The following is a 23,939-nucleotide window of genomic DNA, read 5'->3' on the forward strand; positions in this document are numbered from 1 at the left end:
CAAAGTTCATTTTGAACTTCTTTCGTTGAAATGCAAGAGTTGGAATATTTCACTAGTGTTTGGTAGTGGTTTACCTTGTCACAGTTACATTTCTTGATTTTTCAAAGTTCATTTTGAATTTTTTTCATTGAAATGCAAGAGTTGGAATATTTCAGTAGTGTTTGGATGTGGTTTACCTTGTCACAGTTACATCTTCTTGATTTTTCAAGGTTCATTTTGAATTTCCTTCGTTGAAATGCAAGAGTTGGAATATTTCAGTAGTGTTTGGTTGCGGTTTACCTTGTCACAGTTACATTTCTTGATTTTTCAAAGTTCATTTTGAATTTCTTTCATTGAAATGCAACAGTTGGAATATTTCAGTAGTGTTTGGTTGTAGTTTACCCTCTCACAGTTACATTTTCTGGATTTTTCAAAGTTAATTTTGAATTTCCTTCGTTGAAATGCAAGAGTTGGAATATTTAAGTAGTGTTTGGTTGTGGTTTAACGTGTCACAGTTAAATATTCTTTATTTTTAAAATTTCATTTAGAATTTCTTTCGTTGAAATGCAAGAGTGTGAATATTTCAGTAGTGTTTGGTTTTGGTTTACCTTGTCACAGTTACATTTTCTTGATTTTTCAAAGTTAATTTTGAATTTCTTTCGTTGAAATGCAAGAGTTGGAATATTTCAGTAGTGTTTAGTTGTGGTTTACCGTATCACGGTTACATTTTCTTGATTTTTCAAAGTTCATTTCGAATTTCTTTCGTTTAAATGCAAGAGTTGGAATATTTCAGTAGTGTTTGGTTGTGGTTTACCTTGTCACAGTTACATTTCCCTGATTTTTCAAAGTTCATTTTGAATTTCTTTCATTGAAATGCAAGAGTTGGAATATTTCAGTAGTGTTTGGTTGTGGTTTACCTTGTCACAGTTACATCTTCTTGATTTTTCAAAGTTCATTTTGACTTTCTTTCGTTGAAATGCAAGAGTTGGAATATTTCAGTAGTGTTTGGTCGTGGTTTACCTTGTCACAGTTACATTTTCTTAATTTTTCAAAGTTCATTTTGAATTTCTGTCGTTGAAATGCAAGAGTTTGAATATTTCCGTAGTGTTACGTTGTAGTTTACCCTGTCATAGTTAAAGTCCCTTGATTTTTCAAAGTTCATTTTGAATTTCTTTCGTTGTAATGCTGGAGCCGGAAATATTTCAGTAGTTTTTGGATGTGGTTTACCTTGTCACAGTTAGATTATCTTAATTTTTCAATGTTAATTTTGAGTTTCTTTCGTTGAAATGCAAGAGTTGGAATAGTTAAGTAGTGTGTTTGATTGTGGTGTACCTTGTCACAGTTACATTTTCCTGATTTTTTCAAAGTTCATTTTGAATTTCTTTCATTGAAATGCAAGAGTTGGAATATTTCAGTAGTGTTTGGTTGTTGTTTACCTTGTCACAGTTACATCTTCTTTATTTTTCAAAGTTCATTTTGACTTTCTTTCGTTGAAATGCAAGAGTTGGAATATTTCAGTAGTGTTTGGTTGTTGTTTACCTTGTCACAGTTACATTTTCTTGATTTTTCAAAGTTCATTTTGAATTTCTTTCGTTGAAATCCAAGAGTTGGAATATTTCAGTAGTGTGCTGTTGTAGTTTACCCTGTCACAGTTACATTCACTTCATTTTTCAAAGTTCATTTTAAATTTCTTTCGTTGAAATGCAAGAGTTGGAATATTTCAGTAGTGTTTGGTTATGGTTTACCTTGTCACAGTTACATTTTCTTAATTTTTCAAAGTTCATTTTGAATTTCTTTCGTTGAAATGCAAGAGTTGGAATATTTCAGTAGTGTTTCGTTGTGGTTTACCTTGTCACAGTTACATTCTGTTGATTTTTCAAAGTTCATTTTGAATTTGTTTCGTTGAAATTCAAGAGTTGGAATATTTCAGTAGTGTTTGGTTGTGGTTTACCTTGTCACAGTTACAATCTCTTGATTTTTCAAATTTCATTTTGAATTTCTTTCGTTGAAATGCAAGAGTTGGAATATTTCATTTGTGTTTCGTTGTGGTTTACCTTGTCACAGTTACATTTTCTTGATTTTTCAAAGTTCATTCTGAATTTCTTTCGTTGAAATGCAAGAGTTGGAATATTTCAGTAGTGTTTGGTTGTGGTTTACCATGTCACAGTTACATTTTCTTGATTTTTCAAAGTTCATTTTGAATTTCTTTCATTGAAATGAAAGAGTTTGAATGTTTTAGTAGTGTTTGGTTGTGGTTTACCGTGTCACAGTTACATTTTCTTGATTTTTCAAAGTTAATTTCGAATTTGTTTCTTTGAAATGCAAGAGTTTGAATATTTCAGTAGTGTTTGGTTGTGGTTTACCTTGTCACAGTTACATTTTCTTGATTTTTCAAAGTTCATTTTGAATTTCTTTAATTGAAATGCAAGAGTTGGAATATTTCAGTAGTGTTTTGGTTGTGGTTTACCGTGTCACAGTTACATTTTCTTGATTTTTCAAAGTTTATTTTGAATTTCTTTTATTGAAATGCAAGAGTTGGAATATTTCAGTAGTGTTTGGTTGTGGTTCACCTTGTCACAGTTACATTTTCTTGATTTTTTCAAAGTTCATTTTTAACTTCTTTCGTTGAAATGCAAGAGTTGGAATATTTCAGTAGTGTTTGGTTGTGGTTTACCTTGTCACAGTTACATTTTCATGATTTTTCAAAGTTCATTTTGAATTTTTTTCATTGAAATGCAAGAGTTGGAATATTTCAGTAGTGTTTGGTTGTGGTTTACCTTGTCACAGTTACATTTTCTTGATTTTTCAAATTTCATTTTGAATTTTTTTTCGTTGAAATGCAAGAGTTGGAATATTTCAGTAGTGTTTGGTTGTGGTTTACCCTGTCAGAGTTACATTCTCTTGATTTTTCAAAGTTCATTTTGAATTTCTTTCGTTGAAATGCAAGAGTTAGAATATTTCAGTAGTGTTTGGTTGTGGTTCACCTTGTCACAGTTACATTTTCTTGATTTTTCAAAGTTCATTTTGAACTTCTTTCGTTGAAATGCAAGAGTTGGAATATTTCAGTTGTGTTTCGTTGTGGTTTACCTTGTCACAGTTACATTTCCTTAATTTTTCAAAGTTCATTTTGGATTTCTTTCGTTGAAATGCAAGAGTTAGAATATTTCAGTAGTGTTTGGTTGTGGTTTACCTTGTCACAGTTACATTTTCTTGATTTTTCAAAGTTCATTTTGAATTTCTTTCGTTGAAATGCAAGAGTTGGAATATTTCAGTAGTGTTTGGTTTTGGTTTACCTTGTCACAGTTACATTTTCTTGATTTTTCAAAGCTCATTTTGAATTTTTTTCTTTGAAATGCAAGAGTTGGAATATTTCAGTAGTGTTTGGTTGTGGTTTACCTTGTCACAGTTACATTTTCTTGATTTTTCAAAGTTCATTTTGAATTTCTTTCGTTGAAATGCAATACTTTGAATATTTCAGTATTGTTTGGTTGTGGTTTACCTTGTCACAGTTACATTTTCTTGATTTTTCAAAGTTCATTTAAAATTTATTTCGTTGAAATGCAAGAGTTGGAATATTTCAGTAGTGTTTGGTTATGGTTTACCTTGTCACACTTACATTTTCCTGATTTTTCAAAGTTCATTTTGAATTTCTTTTCGTTGAAATGCAAGAGTTGGAATATATCAGTAGTGTTTTGTCGTGGTTTACCTTGTCACAGTTACATTTTCTTGATTTTACAAAGTTCATTTTGAATTTCTTTCGTTGAAATGCAAGAGTTGGAATATTTCAGTAGTGTTTCGTTGTGGATTACCTTGTCACAGTTACATTTTCTTGATTTTACAAAGTTCATTTTGAATTTCTTTCGTTGAAATGCAAGAGTTGGAATATTTCAGTAGTGTTTGGTTGTGGTTTACCTTGTCACAGTTACATTTTCTTGATTTTTCAAAGTTCATTTTGAATTTCTTTCATTGAAATGCAAGAGTTAGAACATTTCAGTTGTGTTTGGTTGTGGTTTACCTTGTCAGACTTACATTGTCTTGATTTTTAAATGTTCATTTTGAATTTCTTTCGTTGAAATGCAAGAGTTGGAATATTTCAGTTGTGTTTCGTTGTGGTTTACCTTGTCACAGTTACATTTTATTGATTTTTCAAAGTTCATTTTGAATTTCTTTCGTTGAAATGCAAGAGTTGGAATATTTCAGTTGTGTTTGGTTGTGCTTTACCGTGTCACAGTTACTTTTTCTTGATCTGTCAAAGTTCATTTCGTATTTCTATCTGTGAAATGCTAGAGTTTGAATATTTCAGTCGTGTTTGGTTGTGGTTTACCGTGTCACAGTTACATTTTCTTGATTTTTCAAAGTTCATTTCGAATTTCTTTCATTGAAATGCAAGAGTTGAAATATTTCAGTAGTGTTTGGTTGTGGTTTACCTTGTCACAGTTACATCTTCTTGATTTTTCAAAGTTGATTTTGAATTTTTTTCGTTGAAATGCAAGAGTTGGAATATTTCAGTAGTGTTTGGTTGTGGTTTACCTTGTCACAGTTACATTCTCTTGATTTTTCAAAGTTCATTTTGAATTTCTTTCTTTGAAATGCAAGAGTTGGAATATTTCAGTAGTGTTTGGTTGTGGTTCACCTTGTCACAGTTACATTTTCTTGATTTTTCAAAGTTCATTTTGAATTTCTTTCGTTGAAATGCAAGAGTTGGAATATTTCAGTAGTGTTTGGTTGTGGTTTACCTTGTCAATGTTACATTTTCTTTATTTTTCAAAGTTCATTTTGAATTTTGTTCGTTGAAATGCAAGAGTTGGAATATTTCAGTTGTGTTTCGTTGTGGTTTACCTTGTCACATTTACATTTTCTAGATTTTTCAAAGTTCATTTTGAATTTCTTTAGTTTAAATTAAAGAGTTGGAATATTTCAGGAGTGTTTGGTAGTGGTTAAGAGTTCATTTTGAATTTCTTTTGTGGAAATGCAAGAGTTGGAATATTTCAGTAGTGTTTGCTAGTGGTTTACATTGTCACAGTTACACTTTCTTGATTTTTCAAAGTTCATTTTGAATTTCTTTCCTTGAAATGAAAGAGTTGGAGTATTTCAGTAGTGTTTGGCTGTGGTTTACCTTGTCACAGTTACATATTCTTGATTTTTCAAAGTTCATTTTGAATTTCTTTCGTTTAAATACAAGAGTTGGAATATTTCAATAGTGTTTGGTTGTGGTTTACCTTGTCACAGTTACATTTTCTTGATTTTTCAAAGTTCATTTTGAATTTCTTTCATTGAAATGCAAGAGTTGGAATATTTCAGTAGTGTTTGGTTGTGGTTTACCTTGTCACAGTTAAATTTTCTTGATTTTCCAAAGTTCATCTTGAATTTCTTTCGTTGAAATGCAAGAGTTGGAATATTTCAGTAGTGTTTGGTTGTGGTTTACCATGTCACAGTTACATTTTCTTTATTTTTCAAAGTTCATTTTGAATTTCTTTCGTTGAAAAGCAAGAGTTGGAATATTTCAGTAGTGTATGGTTGTGGTTTACCTTGTCACAGTTACATTTTCTTAATTTTTCAAAGTTCATTTTGAATTTCTTTCGTTGCAATGCAAGAGTTGGAATATTTCAGTAGTGTTTCGTTGTGGGTACATTTTCTTGATTTTTCAAAGTTCATTTTGAATTTCTTTAGTTTAAATGAATGATTTTGAATGATTAAGAAGAATTGGTGTTTGTTTTAAATTTTCACATATACTTTATATTTATTTAAAAATGTTAATTTTTATAATATGTAGTTTTTATTCACGGTTTTTAATATTTCACAAGTGTTTGGTTGTGGTTTACCTTGTCACAGTTACATTTTCTTGATTTTTCGAAGTTCATTTTTAATTTCTTTCATTGAAATGCAAGAGTTGGAATATTTCACAAGTGTTTGGTTGTGTTTTACCTTGTCACAGTTACATTTTCGTGTTTTTTCAAAGATTATTTTTAATTTCTTTCATTGAAATGCAAGAGTTAGAATATTTCAGTAGTGTTTGGTCGTGGTTTACCTTGTCACAGATACATTTTCTTGATTTTTCAAAGTTCATTTTGAATTTCTTTCGTTGCAATGCAAGAGTTGGAATATTTCAGTAGTGTTTCGTTGTGGGTACATTTTCTTGATTTTTAAAAGTTCATTTTGAATTTCTTTCGTTGAAATGCAAGAGTTGGAATATTTCAGTAGTGTTTGGTTTTGGTTTACCTTGTCACAGTTACATTTTCTTGATTTTTCAAAGTTCATTTTTAACTTCTTTCTTTGAAATGGATGAGTTGGAATATTTCACAAGTTTTTGGTTGTGGTTAACCTTGTCACAGTTACACTTTCTTGATTTTTCAATGTTCATTTTGAATTTCTTTCATTGAAATGCAAGAGTTGGAATATTTCAGTAGTGTTTGGTTTTGGTTTACCGTGTCACAGTTACATTTTCTTGATTTTTCAAAGTTCATTTTGAATTTCTTTCGTTGAAATGCAAGAGTTGGAATATTTCAGTAGTGTGCTGTTGTAGTTTACCCTGTCACAGTTACATTCCCTTCATTTTTCAAAGTTCATTTTGAATTTCTTTCGTTGAAATGCAAGAGTTGGAATATTTCAGTAGTGTTTGGTTGTGGTTTACCTTGTCACAGTTACATTTTCTTGATTTTTCAAAGTTTATTTCGAATTTCTTTCGTTGAAATGAAAGAGTTGGAATAGTTCCGTAGTGTTTTGTTGTGGATTATCTTGTCACAGTTACATTTTCCTGATTTTCCAAAGTTCATTTTGAATTTCTTTCGTTGAAATGCAAGAGTTGGAATATTTCAGTAGTGTTTGGTTGTGGTTTACCTTGTCACAGTTACATTTTCTTGATTTTTCAAAGTTCATTTTGACTTTCTTTCGTTGAAATGCAAGAGTTGGAATATTTCAGTAGTGTTTGGTTGTTGTTTACCGTGTCACAGTTACATTTTCTTTATTTTTCAAAGTTCATTTTGAATTTCTTTCGTTGAAATCCAAGAGTTGGAATATTTCAGTAGTGTGCTGTTGTAGTTTACCCTGTCACAGTTACATTCACTTAATTTTTCAAAGTTCATTTTGAATTTCTTTCGTTGAAATGCAAGAGTTGGAATATTTCAGTAGTGTTTGGTTGTGGTTTACCTTGTCACAGTTACATTTTCATAATTTTTAAAAGTTCATTTTGAATTTCTTCGTTGAAATGCGATAGTTAGAATATTTCAGTAGTGTTTCGTTGTGGTTTAACTTGTCACAGTTACATTCTATTAATTTTTCAAAGTTCATTTTGAATTTCTTTCGTTGAAATGCAAAAATTGGATTATTTCAGTAGTGTTTGGTTGTGGTTTACCTTGTCACACTTACAATATCTTGATTTTTCAAAGTTCATTTTGAATTTCTTTCGTTGAAATGAAAGAGTTGGAATATTTCAGTTGTGTTTGGTTGTGGTTTACCTTGTCACAGTTACATTTTCTTGATTTTTCAAAGTTCATTCTGAATTTCTTTCGTTGAAGTGTAAGAGTTGGAATATTTCAGTAGTGTTTGGTTGTGGTTTACCATGTCACAGTTACATTTTATTGATTTTTCAAAGTTCATTTTGAATTTCTTTCATTGAAATGAAAGAGTTGGAATGTTTCAGTTGTGTTTGGTTGTGGTTTACCGTGTCACAGTTATATTTTCTATATTTTTCAAATTTGATTTAGAATTTGTTTCTTTGAAATGCAAGAGTTGGAATATTTCAGTAGTGTTTGGTTGTGGTTTACCTTGTCACAGTTACATTTTCTTGATTTTTCAAAGTTCATTTTGAATTTCTTTATTTGAAATGCAAGAGTTGGAATATTTCAGTAGTGTTTTGTTGTGGTTTACCGTGTCACAGTTACATTTTCTTGATTTTTCAAAGTTTATTTTGAATTTCTTTCATTGAAATGCAAGAGTTGGAATATTTCAGTAGTGTTTGGTTGTGGTTCACCTTGTCACAGTTACATTTTCTTGATTTTTCAAAGTTCATTTTGAACTTCTTTCGTTGAAATGCAAGAGTTGGAATATTTCAGTAGTGTTTGGTTATGGTTTACCGTGTCACAGTTACATTTTCTTGATTTTTCAAAGTTCATTTTGAATTTTTTTCATTGAAATGCAAGAGTTGGAATATTTCAGTAGTGTTTGGTTATGGTTTACCGTGTCACAGTTACATTTTCTTTATTTTTCAAACTTCATTTTGAATTTTTTTTCGTTGAAATGCAAGAGTTGGAATATTTCACTAGTGTTTCGTTGTGGTTTACCTTGTCAGAGTTACATTATCTTGATTTTTCAAAGTTCATTTTGAATTTCTTTAGTTGAAATGCAAGAGTTGGAATATTTCAGTAGTGTTTGGTTGTGGTTCACCTTGTCACAGTTACATTTTCTTGATTTTTCAAAGTTCATTTTGAAATTCTTTCGTTGAAATGCAAGAGCTGGAATATTTCAGTTGTGTTTCGTTGTGGTTTACCTTGTCACAGTTACATTTTCTTTATTTTTCAAAGTTCATTTTTAATTTATTTCTTTGAAATGCAAGAGTTAGAATATTTCAGTTGTGTTTGGTTGTGGTTTACCTTGTCACAGTTACATTTTCTTGATTTTTCAAAGTTCATTTTGAATTTCTTTCGTTGAAATGCAAGAGTTGGAATATTACAGTAGTGTTTGGTTGTGGTTTACATTGTCACAGATACATTTTCTGGATTTTTCAAAGTTCATCTTGAATTTTTTTCATTGAAATGCAAGAGTTGGAATATTTCAGTAGTGTTTGGTTGTGGTTTACCTAGTCACATTTACATTTTCTTGATTTTTCAAAGTTTATTTTGAATTTCTATCGTTGAAATGTAAGAGTTGAGATATTTCAGTAGTGTTTAGTTCTGGTTTACCGTGTCACAGTTACATTTTCTTGATTTTTCAAAGTTCATTTCGAATTTATTTCGTTGAAATGCAAGAGTTGTAATATTTCAGTAGTGTTTGGTTGTGGTTTACCTTGTCACACTTACATTTTCATGATTTTTCAAAGTTCATTTTGAATTTCTTTTCGTTGAAATGAAAGAGTTGGAATATATCAGTAGTGTTTTGTCTTGGTTTAACTTGTCACAGTTACATTTTCTTGATTTTACAAAGTTCATTTTGAATTTCTTTCGTTGAAATGCAAGAGTTGGAATATTTCAGTAGTGTTTCGTTGTGGTTTACATTGTAACAGTTACATTTTCTTGATTTTACAAAGTTCATTTTGAATTTCTTTCTTTGAAATGCAAGAGTTGGAATATTTCAGTAGTGTTTCGTTGTGGTTTACTTTGTCACAGTTACATTTTCTTGATTTTTCAAAGTTCATTTTGAATTTCTTTCATTGAAATGCAAGAGTTAGAACATTTCAGTTGTGTTTGGGTGTGGTTTACCTTGTCACACTTACATTCTCTTGATTTTTCAAAGTTCATTTTGAATTTCTTTCGTTGAAATGCAAGAGTTGGAATATTTCAGTAGTGTTTGGTTGTGGTTTACCGTGTCACAGTTGCATTTTCATTATTTTTCAAAGTTCATTTTGAATTTCTTTCGTTGAAATGCAAGAGTTGGAATATTTCATTAGTGTTTGGTTGTGGTTTACCTTGTCACAGTTACATTTTCTTGATTTTTCGTAGTTCATTTTGTCTTTCTTTGGTTGTAATGCAAGAGTTGGAATATTTCAGTAGTGTTTGGTTGTGGTTTACCTTGTCACAGTTACATTTTCTTGATTTTTCAAAGTTCATTTTGAATTTCTTTCTTTGAAATGCAAGAGTTGGAATATTTCAGTAGTGTTTGGTTGTGGTTTACCGTGTCACAGTTACATTTTCTTGATTTTTCAAAGTTCATCTCGAATTTTTTTTTCGTTGAAATGCAAGAGTCTGAATATTTCAGTAGTGTTTGGTTGTGCATTACGTTGTCACAGTTACATTTTCTAGATTTTTTAAAGTTCAGTTTGAATTTCTTTTATTGAAATGCAAGAGTTGGAATATTTCAGAAGTGTTCGGTTGTGGTTTACCTTGTCACAGTTACATTTTCTTGATTTTTCAAAGTTCTTTTTGAAATTATTTCGTTGAAATGCAAGAGTTGGAATATTTCAGTAGTGTTTGGTTGTGGTTTACCTTGTCATGGTTACATTTTCTTAATTTTTCAAAGTTCATTTTGAATTTTTTTCGTTGAAATGCAAGAGTTGGAATATTTCAGTTGTGTTTCGTTGTGGTTTACCTTGTCACAGTTACATTTTCTAGATTTTTCAAAGTTCATTTTGAATTTCTTTCGTTGAAATGCAAGAGTTGGAATATTTCAGTAGTGTTTGGTAGTGGTTCAAAGTTCATTTTGAATTTCTTTTGTTGAAATGCAAGAGTTGGAATATTTCAGTAGTGTTTGGTTGTGGTTTACCTTGTCACAGTTACATTTTCTTGATTTTTCAAAGTTCATTTTGAATTTCTTTCCTTGAAATGTAAGAGTTGGAATATTTCAGTAGTGTTTGGCTGTGGTTTACCTTGTCACAGTTACATTTTCTTGATTTTTCAAAGTTCATTTTGAATTTCTTTCGTTTAAATACAAGAGTTGGAATATTTCAGTAGTGTTTGGTTGTGGTTTACCTTGTCACAGTTACATTTTCTTGATTTTTCAAAGTTCATTTTGAATTTCTTTAATTGAAATGCAAGAGTTGGAATATTTCAGTAGTGTTTTGTTGTTGTTTCACTTGTCACTGTTACATTTTATTTATTTTCCAAAGTTCATTTTGAATTTCTTTCTTTGAAATGCAAGAGTTGGAATATTTCAGTAGTGTTTTGTCGTAGTTTACAATGTCACAGTTACATTTTCTTGATTTTTCAAAGTTCATTTTGAATTTATTTCGTTGAAAAGCACGAGTTGGAATATTTCAGTAGTGTTTGGTTGTGGTTTACCTTGTCACAGTTACATTTTCTTAATTTTTCAAAGTTCATTTTGAATTTCTTTCGTTGCAATGCAAGAGTTGGAATATTTCAGTAGTGTTTCGTTGTGGGTACATTTTCTTGTTTTTTAAAAGTTCATTTTTGATTTCTTTCGTTGAATTTCAAGAGTTTTAATATTTAAGAATTGTTTTGGAGTGTTTTAAAAGTTCAATTATAATTTTTAATTATTTTTAATAGTTAATTTTTAGTATAATTAGTATTTTATAAATTTAGTTAATATTTCACAAGTGTTTGGTTGTGGTTTACCTTGTCACAGTTACATTTTCTTGATTTTTCGAAGTTCATTTTGAATTTCTTTCGTTGAAATGCAAGAGTTGGAATATTTCACAAGTGTTTGGTTGTTGTTTACCTTGTCACAGTTACATTTTCTTGATTTTTCAAAGTTCATTTTGAATTTATTTCGTTGAAATGCAAGAGTTGGAATATTTCAGTAGTGTTTGGTTGTGGTTTACCATGTCACAGTTACATTTTCTTAATTTTTCACAGTTCATTTTGAATTTCTTTCGTTGCAATGCAAGAGTTGGAATATTTCATTAGTGTTTCGTTGTGGTTACATTTTCCTGATTTTTCAATGTTCATTTGAATTTCTTTCGTTGAAATAAAAGAGATGGAATATTTCAGTAGTGTTTTGTTATGTTTTACCTTGTCACAGTTAAATTTTCTAGATTTTTAAAAGTTAATTTTTAATTTCTTTCATTGAAATGCAAGAGTTGGAAAATTTCACAAGTGTTTGGTTGTGGTTTACCTTGTCACAAGTACATTTTCTTGATTTTTCAAAGCTCATTTTGAATTTCTTTCGTTGAAATGCAAGAGTTGGAGTATTTCAGTAGTGTTTGGTTGTGGTTTAACTAGGCACAGTTACATTTTCTTAATTTTTCAAAGTTCATTTTGAATTTCTTTCATTGAAATATGTTTGGTCGTGCTTTACCTTGACACAGTTAAATTTTTTGATTTGTGTTAGGTTAGGTTAGGTTAGGCTAGATCAAGTTAGATTAGGTTAAGTTAGGTTAGGTTAGGTTAGGTTAGCCTACATACGCGCGCGTATGAAGGCTAACCTAACCTAACCTAACTTAACCTAATCTAACTTGATGTAGCCTAACCTAACCTAACCTAACAAAAATCAAGAAATTTAACTGTGTCAAGGTAAAGCACGACCAAACATATTTCAATGAAAGAAATTCAAAATGAACTTTGAAAAATCAAGAAAATGTAACTGTGCCAAGTTAAACCACAACCAAACACTACTGAAATATTCCAACTCTTGCATTTCAACGAAAGAAATTCAAAATGAACTTTGAAAAATCAAGAAAATGTAACTGTGACAAGGTAGACCACAACCAAACACTTGTGTAATATTCCAACTCTTGCATTTCAACGAAAGAAACTAAAAATGAACTATGAAAAATCAAGAAAATGTAACTGTGACAAGGTAAACCACAACCAAACACTACTGAAATATTCCAACTCTTGTATTTCAACGAAAGAAATTCAAAATGAACTTTTAAAAATCAATAAAATGTACCCACAACGAAACACTACTGAAATATTCCAACTCTTGCATTGCAACGAAAGAAATTCGAAATGAACTTTGAAAAATTAAGAAAATGTAACTGTGACATGGTAAACCACACCCAAACACTACTGAAATATTCCAACTCTTGAATTTCAATGAAATAAATTCAAAATTATCTTTGAAAAATCATGAAAATGTAAGTGTGACAAGGTAAACTACAACAACACACTACTGAAATATTCCAACTCTTGCATTTCAACGAAAGAAATTCAAAATGAACTTTGGAAAATCAAGAAAATGTAACTGTGACAAGGTAAACCAAAACCAAACACTACTGAAATATTCCAACTCTTGCATTTCAATGAAAGAAATTCAAAATGAACTTTGAAAAATCAAAAAAATGTAACTGTGACAAGGTAAACCACGACCTAACACTATTGAAATAATCCAACTCTTGCATTTCAACGAAAGACATTCAAAATGAACTTTGAAAAATCAAGAAAATGTAACTGTGATAATGTAAACCACAGCCAAACACTACTGAAATATTCCAACTCTTAAATTTCAAGGAAAGAAATTCAAAATGAACTTTGAAAAATCAAGAAAATGTAACTATGACAATGTAAACCACAACCAAACACTACTGAAATATTCCAACTCTTTCATTTCAACAAGAGAAATTCAAAGTTAAATTTTAACAAATCACAAACTCTCTTGAAATATTCCAACTCTTGAATATAAACGATAGAAATTCAAAATGAACTTTGAAAAATCTAGAAAATGTAACTGTGACAAGGTAAACCACAACGAAACACAACTGAAATATTCCAACTCTTGCATTTCAACGAAAAAAATTCAAAATGAACTTTGAAAAATTAAGAAAATGTAACCATGACAAGGTAAACCACAACCAAACACTACTGAAATATTCCAACTCGTGCATTTCAACGAAAGAAGTTCAAAATGAATTTTGAAAAATTAGGAAAATGTAACATTGAAAATTTAACCCACCGCAAAACATTACTTAAATATTCCAACCCTAGCATTTCAACGAAAGAAATTCAAAATGAACTTTGAAAAATCAAGAGAATGTAACTCTGACACGGTCATCCACAAACAAACACTACAGAAATATTCCAACGCTTGCATTTCAACGAAAGAAATTCAAAATAAACTTTGAAAAATCAAGAAAATGTAACTGTGACAAGGTAAACCACAACCAAACACTACTGAAATATTCCAACTCTTGCATTTCAAAGAAAGAAATTCGAAATGAACTTTTAAAAATCAGGAAAATGTAACTGTGACAAGGTAAACCACAACCAAACACTACTGAAATATTCCAACTCTTGCATTTCAACGAAAGAAATTCGAAATGAACTTTGAAAAATCAAGAAAATGTAACTGTGACAAGATAAACCACAACCAAACACTACTGAAATATTCCAACTCTTGCATTTGAACGAAAGAAAATCAATATGAACTTTGAAAAATCAAGACAATTAAACTGTGACAAGGTAAACCACAACCAAACACTACTGAAATATTCCAACTCTTTAATTTCAAAGAAAGAACTAAAAAATTAAATTTGAAAAATAAATATCAATTAAATGTGAAAATTTAAACAACAACAAAACACAACTTAAATATTCCAACTATTGCATTTCAACGAAAGAAATTCAAAATGAACTTTGAAAAATCAAGATAATGTAAGTCTGACAAGGTAAACCACAACCAAACACAACTGAAATATTCCAACTCTTGCATTTCAATGAAAAAAATTCAAAATTAACTTTGAAAAATCAAGAAAATGTAACTGTGACAAGGTAAACCACAACGAAACACTACTGAAATAGTCCAACTAGTGCATTTCAACTAAAGAATTTCAAAATGAACTTTGAAAAATTTTGAAAATGTAACCCTGACAAGGTAAACCACAACCAAACACTACTGAAATATTCCAACTTTTGCATTTCAACGAAAGAAGTTCAAAATAAACTTTGAAAAATAAAGAAAATGTAACTGTGACAAGGTTAACCACAACCAAACATTACTGAAATATTCCAACTCTTGCATTTCAACGAAAGAAATTCGAAATGAACTTTGAAAAATCAAGAAAATGTAACTCTGACACGGTAAACCACAACCAAACACTCCTGAAATATTCCAACTCTTGCATTTCAACGAAAGAAATTCAAAATGAACTTTGAAAAATCAAGAAAATGTAACTGTGACAAGGTAAACCACAACCAAACACAACTGAAATATTACAACTCTTGCATTTCAAAGAAAGAAATTCGAAATGAACTTTGAAAAATCAGGAAAATGTAACTGTGACAAGGTAAACCACAACCAAACACTACTGAAATATTCCAACTCTTGCATTTCAACGAAAGAAATTTTAAATGAACTTTGAAAAATCAAGAAAATATAACTGTGACACGGTAAACCACAACCAAACACTACTGAAATATTCCAACTCTTGCATTTCAACGAAAGAAATTCAAAATGAACTTTGAAAAATCAAGAAAATGTAACTGTGACAAGGTAAACCATAACCAAACACTAGTGAAATATTCCATCTCTTGCATTTCAAATAAATAAAATCAAAATGAAATTTGAAAAATCAATAACATGTAAATGAGACATGGTAAAACACAACAATACAAATATGAAATATTCAAACACTTGCATTTCAACGAAAGAAATTCAAAATGAACTTTGAAAAATCAAGAGAATGTAAGTCTGACAAGGTAAACCACAACCAAACACAACTGAAATATTCCAACTCTTGCATTTCAATGAAAGAAATTCAAAATGAACTTTGAAAAATCAAGAAAATGTAAGTTTGACAATGTAAACCACAACCAAACACTACTGAAATATTCCAACTCTTGCATTTCAACGAAAGAAATTCAAAATGAACTTTGAAAAATTAAGAAAATGTAACTGTGACAAGGTAAACCATGACAAAACACTACTGATATATTCCAACTCTTGCATTTCAACGAAAAAAAATTCAAAATGAACTTTGAAAAATCAAGAAAATGTAACTGTGACAAGGTAAACCACAACAAAACACTAATGAAATATTCAAACTCTTGCATTTCAACTAAAGATTTTATAAATTAACTTTTAAAAATCTAGAAAATGTAACTGTGACAAGGTAAACCACAACCAAACACTACTGAAATATTCCAACTCTTGCATTTCAATGAAAGAAATTCAAAATGAACTTTGAAAAATAAAGAAAATGTAACTGTGACAAGGTAAACCACAACGAAACACAACTGAAATATTCCAGCTCTTGCATTTCAACGAAAGAAATTCAAAATGAACTTTGAAAAATTAAGAAAATGTAACTGTGACAAGGTAAACCATAACCAAACACTACTGAAATATTCCAACTCTTGCATTTCAAAGAAAGAAATTCAAAATGAACTTTGAAAAATCAAGAGAATGTAACTCTGACAGGGTAAACCACAACCAAACACTACTGAAATATTCCAACTCTTTCATTTCAACGAAAAAAAATTCAAAATTAACTTTAAAAAATTAAGAAAATGTAACTGTGAGACGGTAAACCACAACCAAACACTACTGAAATATTCTAACTCTTGCATTTCAATGAAAAAAATTCAAAATGAACTTTGAAAAATCAGGAAAATGTAACTGTGACAAGATAAACCACAACCAAACACTACTGAAATATTCCGACTCTTGCATTTCAACGAGAGAAGTTCAAAATGAACTTTGAAAAATCAAGAAAATTTAACTGTGACAAGGTGAACCACAACCAAACACTACTGAAATATTCCAACTCTTGCATTTCAACGAAAGAAATTCAAAATGAACTTTGAAAAATCAAGATAATGTAACTTTGACACGGTAAACCATAACCAAACACTTCTGAAATATTCCAACTCTTGCATTTCAACGAAAAAAAAATCAAAATAAACTTTGAAAAATCAAGAAAATGTAACTGTGACACGGTAAACCACAACCAAAACACTACTGAAATATTCCAACTCTTGCATTTCAATTAAAGAAATTCAAAATGAACTTTGAAAAAATCAAGAAAATGTAAATGTGACAAGGTAAAACACAACCAAACACTACTGAAATATTCCAACTCTTGCTTTTCAAGGAAAGAAATTCTAAATGAACTTTGAAAAATCATGAAAATGTAACTGTGACACGGTACACCACACCCAAACACTACTGAAATATTCCAACTCTTGCATTTCAACGAAAGACATTCAAAATGAACTTTGAAAAAACAAGAAAATGTAACTGTGACATGGTAAACCCCAACCAAACACTGCTGAAATATTCCAACTATTACATCTCAACGAAAGAAATTCAAAATGAAATTTGAAAAATCATGAAAATGTAAGTGTGACATGGAAGACCATATCGAAACACAACTGAAATATTCTAACTCTTGCATTTCAACGAAAGAAATTCAAAATGAACTTTGAAAAATCAAGAGAATGTAAGTGTGACAAGGTAAACATAGACATAGACATAGACAAAGGTTTAATAAGATCGAACAGAGTAGCCATGGCTAATTTATGTCGTCTTTACAACAATATGAAAAAAAAAAAATACAAATAGCACTATAAAAACACTAACACGTGAGTTCAAATAACACTAAGTCTTGTTGTATGCTTCTACGAAAAAGGGGACAAACGTGTTTTTGTAGCGGTTGGTCCTGCAGACAGGGGATTGTAGCTTCGACTGGGATCTGGTTCTTTGGTTAACAGGAGCATCAGGTGGGAGGATCAGTCTGTGATGGGGCGAAGATAGCAGTGACTTGCCGAGGGACATGATCAGTGATAATCGTCTGTCGCTGAGAGATTCAAGGTTCAGTTCTTGCAAGAGTTTGTTGTAGTCGTCACTTTTGTTACCAACGATTATGTTAACAGCTCGTTTCTGCAAAGATTCAAGGTCATCGCAAAGGTAGTAGGTGCTCTGGACAAAAGGTCCCCAGACAGTGACGGCATATTCGAGTAGAGGTCTCACATACGTAATATAGGCATTTTTTAGGCTTTAAGTGTCGCAGCCAAACCTGCGCATCAGGACTAGGGTCTGAAGGGATACATTGCCAGCCTTAATAACCTTCTCCACGTGTTTGGTGAATGTGCAGTCCATCGATAATGTGACTCCGAGGATTTTTGCAGATGGAACAACAGGGAAAGGGACTTGCGGGAATTCCAGATCACGTTTTAAGGGGCAAAACCTGAGGATCATTGATTTATCTGCATTCAGTGTCAACTTGTAACGTTCACAGTCCTCAGAGAAGGATGCCAGAAGGGTCTCGCTGAACTGACGTTCGATTACACCTTCTCTGACGAGGTATTTGAGGACAAATGATAAATCGTCGACGAATTTGAGTCGCTCTTCGAAATTATGAAGGAGGAAGTTGATGAGGGAGATATATATGAAAGCAGCAAGTCTTGTAACCTGAGGGGCTCCACAGGTAAGTTTAGACCAGTATGAGATCAAGTCACCTTCAAACAATGGAAATACACACTGCATTCTGTCCTGAAGGAAGCTCATCACTAATGCAAGAGACCGCTTCTGTGCGCCCATTGCTCACATATTTTTTGCTGCCGTAAGATGACAAATCAGGTCAAATGCCTTCCTGAAATGGGCGAGAGCTAGGTAGATGAAGGTACTGCCCTTGTCAAGCCACTTAAAGATAGTGTCAACTAGGCGCACGAGGTATATCGAGGTATTGCAACCTTTGAGGCCGCCATACTGGTAACGGTCTATGTTTTCCCGCGTTTGCTTGAGCAATTCACGCAGGATGAATGACTCGGTGACTTTTGCAAAGGTAGATGTGATTGATATCGGTCGTAACTCGTTGCAACATTTGGGTGTTTTAGTCTTCGGTATAACACGCACAAATGCGCGTTTCCAGCACGACGGGAAAGTTGACTGGGCGAAACATTCTCTGATGATGTGTCCAAGTGGCTTGGCCAGGAAAAGAGAGAACTCTCGTATTAACCTTATAGGCAGCTCTTCAGGAAAAGAGCTACTGGATGGACGCAACTTGTTCAGCTCTTTGAAAACTTGATGCTCAACTATTTCGATTTCACCTTCGTCATGGCATATTGACAGTAGATTCTCTATTTCAGTGTTAGTTGGGGCAAGAAAAGGATGTACAAATGTCAGTAAAGTAATTGTTGACGTCATTTGCACTCACGAGTGACCCATCATCGTTCAGAATATGGATACTGGATGATACTGTTTTTCCAGCAATCTGCCTCACTAGACGGTGCCATTTACGGGGATCCTTTTTTATTTCAGGGTCCGAAAGGGATTTTCCGAAGGACTTTCTTGCCTCGCGACAAAGGCTAACTATTTTGTATCTTAATAATCGTAACGACGTTGCGTCACCACTTGACTTCCTTACAGTGTTTTTTTCGCGAATCAGCTGTTTTATTTTTGGAGTGATCCAGGGCTTGTCAGATTCGCTCAGGACAAATTACTTTTCCGGGAAAACTTCGAAGTATTTGTCATAGAGTAGGGACTGAAATATTTCTGCTTTCCTGTTGACATTGCTTTCATTGTATACTTCGCTGAAGCAGTGAGTACCGACCCACATTCCGTACGTATTAATAGCAGACTTCGTGATAGGTCTCTGGAGTACTTATATTTTCTTAAGCTTCCTGATTTCACTTTTTGCCTTCATCAGCAGAGTGTGATGGTCCGATTTGCCCAATGGCCCGTTCGAAGACACGTCTTTGTAATATGGAGCAAGGTTTGTAAGAATAAGGTCAAGGGTGCTCCCGGTCACATGGGTGGGTATCTTGACCACTTGTGACATACCCAGCGTATTGGCAAGCCATTGTTTCTTTGTTTGGTTGAAGTCACCAGCTATTATGAAGCCCGGGTGGCTATACCGCTGACGTAATGTGTCTAACGTAGACTGAAGGTAGGATACCAACAGCCGTCTGTTTTTGGCGCTTTCAGGATAGTAGATACTTGCAATAATGATGCAAGAGACATCTCGTGGTAAATGTTTTGGCTTGCATAATGCCCAGATCGTTTCATGGTTAGGGTCATTGAAGTTATCTAAATATTTGCAGGGGATATCATCGCGTACAAACCACAACCAAACACTACTGAAATAATCCAACTCTTGAATTTCAACGAAACAAATTCAAAATGAACTTTGAAAAATTAAGAGAATGTAACTGTGACAAGGTAAACCAAAACGAAACACTACTGAAATATTCTAACTCTTGCATTTCAACGAAAGAAATTCAAAAGGAAATTTGAAAAATCATGATAATTTAGCTGTGACAAGGTAAACCACATCCAAACACTACTGAAATATTCCAATTCTTGCATTTCAACGAAAGAAATTCAAAATGAACTTTGAAAAATTAAGGGAATGTAACTGTGACAGGGTAAACTACAACAGCACACTACTGAAAAATTCCAACTCATGCAATACAACGAAAGAAATTAAAAAAGAACCATAAAAAATCAAGAAAATGGAACTCAGACAATGTAAACCACAAACAAACACTACTGAAATATTCCAACTCTTGCATTTCAACAAAAGAAATTCAAAATGAACTTTGAAAAATCAAGAAGATGTAACTGTGACAACGTAAACCACAACCAAACACTACTGAAATATTCCAACTCTTGCATTTCAATGAAAGGAATTCAAAATAAACTTTGAAAAATCAGGAAAATGTAACTTTGACAAGGTAAACCACAACCAAACACTACTGAAATATTCCAACTCTTGCATTTCAACGAAAGAAATTCAAAATGAACTTTGAAAAATGAAGAAAATGTAACTGTGACAAGGTAAACCACAACCAAACACTACTGAAACATTCCAACTCTTGCATTTCAACGAAGGAAATTCAAAATGAACTTTGAAAAATCAGACCTTTGGAGGGGGAGGGGCTGGGGGGAGGGGGTCGTTCTGTGTCTCAATGCACAAAAAAAGTATAAAAATGGGGGAGTGAAGGGGAGGGGAGGAGGGGATGGGAGGAGGAGGAGGGAGGAGGAGGAGGGGAGGAGGAGGAGGAGGGGAGGGGAGGAGGGAGGGGGAGGAGGAGGGATGAGATGGAGGGAGAGGGGCCCCTTTGGGGGGCCAAAGGGGGGAGGGGCCCTTTGGGCCCCGGGGGGGGGGTCTGGGGGAACCTTGAGAGCCGGGGGGCCCTTTGGGAGCCCGGGGGACCTTTGAGGACCGGGGGCTTTCTTTCGGGGTTGGGGTAGGGGGATCGGAACCCTTTGGGGTTGGGGTAGAGGACCTTACAACACTGTTCAAATGAAACTTGTGTATTATAACGACCACACTCAAAACCTCTTCCAAAATATCTTCAAAAATCATCTTTTAAAATGTCTCTAACTGTTTCGCCGAAATAATTCCATAACCTGTCTAAAACAGTTTCGCCCAAATAATCCCTAAACGTAATTCAGCGTGTTCCTTTTTTTTGACATCTCTGCGCTAATGCATTTCAAATTAATAAGAAACCTGATTCCCGCGCTAAAACAATTCTTCGCTAAGATGTTTCTCGGAGAATTGTTTCCATGGCGTTTGGTTATTAATATCCTTTGGAGTTCGACCAAAAGAGTTGATTCCGAGGCAAAGACATTAATGACTTGGATCTATTCCTGGAGAATCGTTTCTATGCGAAAATTTTTAAAGTCTGACAGATGATGTCATTGATTGATTGATCTGTCAAGAAAGGAGAATTAATTTGTTGTTTCTAAGGGGAATTATTGATTCACGATAGGTGAATTGAGGTCGACAGCACAGGTGTTCCAAATTCCGGGAAACTCATAACATTCGCTGAGAGCGTGCACTTACAACAACAACAACATCGACCTTGACATTCGCTGAGAGCGTGCACTTACAACAACAACAATATCGACATTGGTAATTTAGGTCATTGACACACTTTGATTACGCAATCATTCTCCCTGGGGATTCCATGCCCATATTTGGTGTACTGATAGGAGATACATTCTTTTGATAGCCAAATTATGTACTGTCACGAGTAGCACCCCCCTCTCTACTCCCATCAAAAGTTTCAAGCCTGAGAAAATTTGCCTTATTTTCGAAAAAAGGGGGAAACTACCCCTAAAAGTCATAGAATCTTATTGAAATTCCCTGCTGTAGAACTCTGCTGTAGAAGTTTCAAGCTCCTATCTGCAGAAATGTGCAATTTTGTATTCTTGCCAGAAGAAAGATCACGGATTCGTGTCTTTTTTTTCCAGGGCTGATTATAACGACCCAATATTCTTAGAATATCGCAAGAGGACTCATTCAAATGGAAATTAAAAGTTCTAGTGCCCTTTTAAGTCGCCAAAAAATTGGAGGGCAACTAGGCCCCCTCCCAAGCTCATTTTTTCTCAAAGTCACCCTATAGAAATTTTGAGATATCCAGGTTTCTCAGCATAGTCAAAAAATTTAATATCTTTGTCGTTGAAGATGACTTAATCCCCCACGCTCCCCGGGGGAAGGACTGCAAGTTATGAACTTTGCCCATTGTTTCCATATAGGCTAGTATTGGTTATTGGAAAGTATACAGACGTTTTCAGGGAGGATTTTTTCTGGTGGGGGGAGGATAGAGGAAGGGGTTACGTGGGAGGATTTTCTATGCAGAAATTTTTAATGGAGTTTTCTATGAAGAGGGCGCTGGATTTTCCAGCATTATTTAAAAAAACATGAAGAAATTAAATTAAAAAAAACAAAATTTTTCAACTGAAAGTAAGGAGCAACATTAAAACTTAAAACAAACAGAAACTAGTTTGTATATGAGGGGGTTAGCCCCCTCGTCAATACCTCACTCTTATTATTACTATTACAATTATCATTATTACTATTTACTGGAAAACCTACCTCCTTGCGTTTAGAGTAATCATGGGTAGGCTATTGAAAGCGAACTGAAATTAAAAAGAAAACATTATTTTCAAAGGAACGCCATTGAAACTTAAAACAAAAATAAATTGTTCCTTATATGACGGGGATTGACTACTCCTTAACCCCCCCCTCCTCCTCCTATGCACTCAAGTTTTGCTTTTTGTAACAGTTTGCTAGGAATGACTGTTCAAACAGAAGGGATGTTGAATTGAAATTAAAAAGATTCCTAAAGTACGATAAAACTTTAGCGAAAAGAGCGGAAGGCTGAGGAGCTCCCCAATATAAGAAATATTTAAGTTAGAATTAAGGTTTAATGACTCTCTTTACTTTCATTTGAAAATAGAAACTTGATTTTTAATCAGCCCTTCATGTTATTATGTGATAACCCTAAAAACTAAGCTCCTACATTTTTTCAGATACATGCTCAACCTCAAATCATGTCGTTGATGTTGTTGGTGTTATTGCTTCAGGAAGAAATAAAGCTTCAATATTTTCTGGCGACCTTGAATTGTGTGATTTACTTTCAGTTTTAATCGATTTTCCAAGATATACGTATCCTGTTACTTGGTCCTGTCCTTTGGTAAGCTTGAGAATGTATAATTAAGAAGAGGTAAGCGGAATATATGGAAACGAAGAGAGAGAGGGAGAGTGAGAGAGAGAGAGAGAGGGAAAGAGAGAGAGGGGGGAGGGGAGAGGGATAAAGAGAGAGAGAGAGAGAGAGAGAGAGAGAGAGAGAGAGATAGAGAAAAAAAGAGAGAGAAAGAGAAAGAGAGAGAGAGAGAGAAAGAGAGAGAGAGAGAGAGACAGACAGACAGACGGACAGACAGACAGAGAGAGTGAGTGAGTAAGTGAGAGAGAGAGAGACAGAGAGAGAGAGAGACAGAGAGAGTGAGAGAGAGAGAGTGAGTGAGTAAGTGAGAGAGAGAGATGGCATGTGTTAAATTGGAGCGGTGATTTACTCTTAATGTTTAATAAGATTTTGATAGAATATTCTTTGCCCATCAATTTTTTTTCTAGAGCAAGAGTAACGTGGTGCAAATTACCCCATTTTGGTTTGATACTGCCCGAATAATCCTAAGATTATTGAATCAGTATGACTGGAGGAATATTGGAATTGTCCATAGTGAGGGAAGGTTTTGGAAAAGATATTCCGAAGTTTTGGAAGAAACCCTAAAAAAGGAGATAAATGTAAAGGGGACGTGGACCCTTCATCGTGTACCTGATTTTGCAATTAGAAGTGTGTATCTAAGTGATAGATTTATTAGAGGTAAGACTTTGTACCACAAGTAAACTAACCTTTTTTACGTGTTGTACCCGGTCTAAAGAGATTTTCAGCTTTTTGGGACTACCAAATCTGGGCATTACTTTCAATCATTGATTGTATTAAATTATGGTAATATAAATATTTGATAAATTAATTATTTATTAATTAACAATTGTTGATTAAATCAGAGACCTTACTTTCAGCTTTGTAAGATTACCAGAACTGAGCGTTGATTTTAATAATTTATTAAGTTATTAGTGATTAATTAGTGATCAAATAATTAGCATAAAAAACCATTAACTAATT

At 32.9% G+C, this 23,939-nt stretch overlaps 1 protein-coding gene across 1 annotated transcript in view; it reads left to right on the forward strand.

Moving 5' to 3' along the window:
- The window catches only part of LOC148941249 (retinal guanylyl cyclase 2-like), a 274,002-nt gene that overhangs the window by 28,596 nt on the left and 221,467 nt on the right, over positions 1 to 23,939 (forward strand). Inside the window, exons 2-3 of the mRNA XM_089104131.1 lie at positions 22,786 to 22,949; positions 23,387 to 23,636. Of these exons, the coding sequence (XP_088960257.1) occupies positions 22,786 to 22,949; positions 23,387 to 23,636 (414 nt within the window). The remainder of the gene's footprint in view (positions 1 to 22,785; positions 22,950 to 23,386; positions 23,637 to 23,939) is intronic.

This window comes from Artemia sp. Qi Xiang Cuo, chromosome 18 (assembly GCF_049724085.1).
Source record: "Artemia sp. Qi Xiang Cuo chromosome 18, ASM4972408v1, whole genome shotgun sequence".
Classification (NCBI taxonomy): domain Eukaryota; kingdom Metazoa; phylum Arthropoda; class Branchiopoda; order Anostraca; family Artemiidae; genus Artemia; species Artemia sp. Qi Xiang Cuo.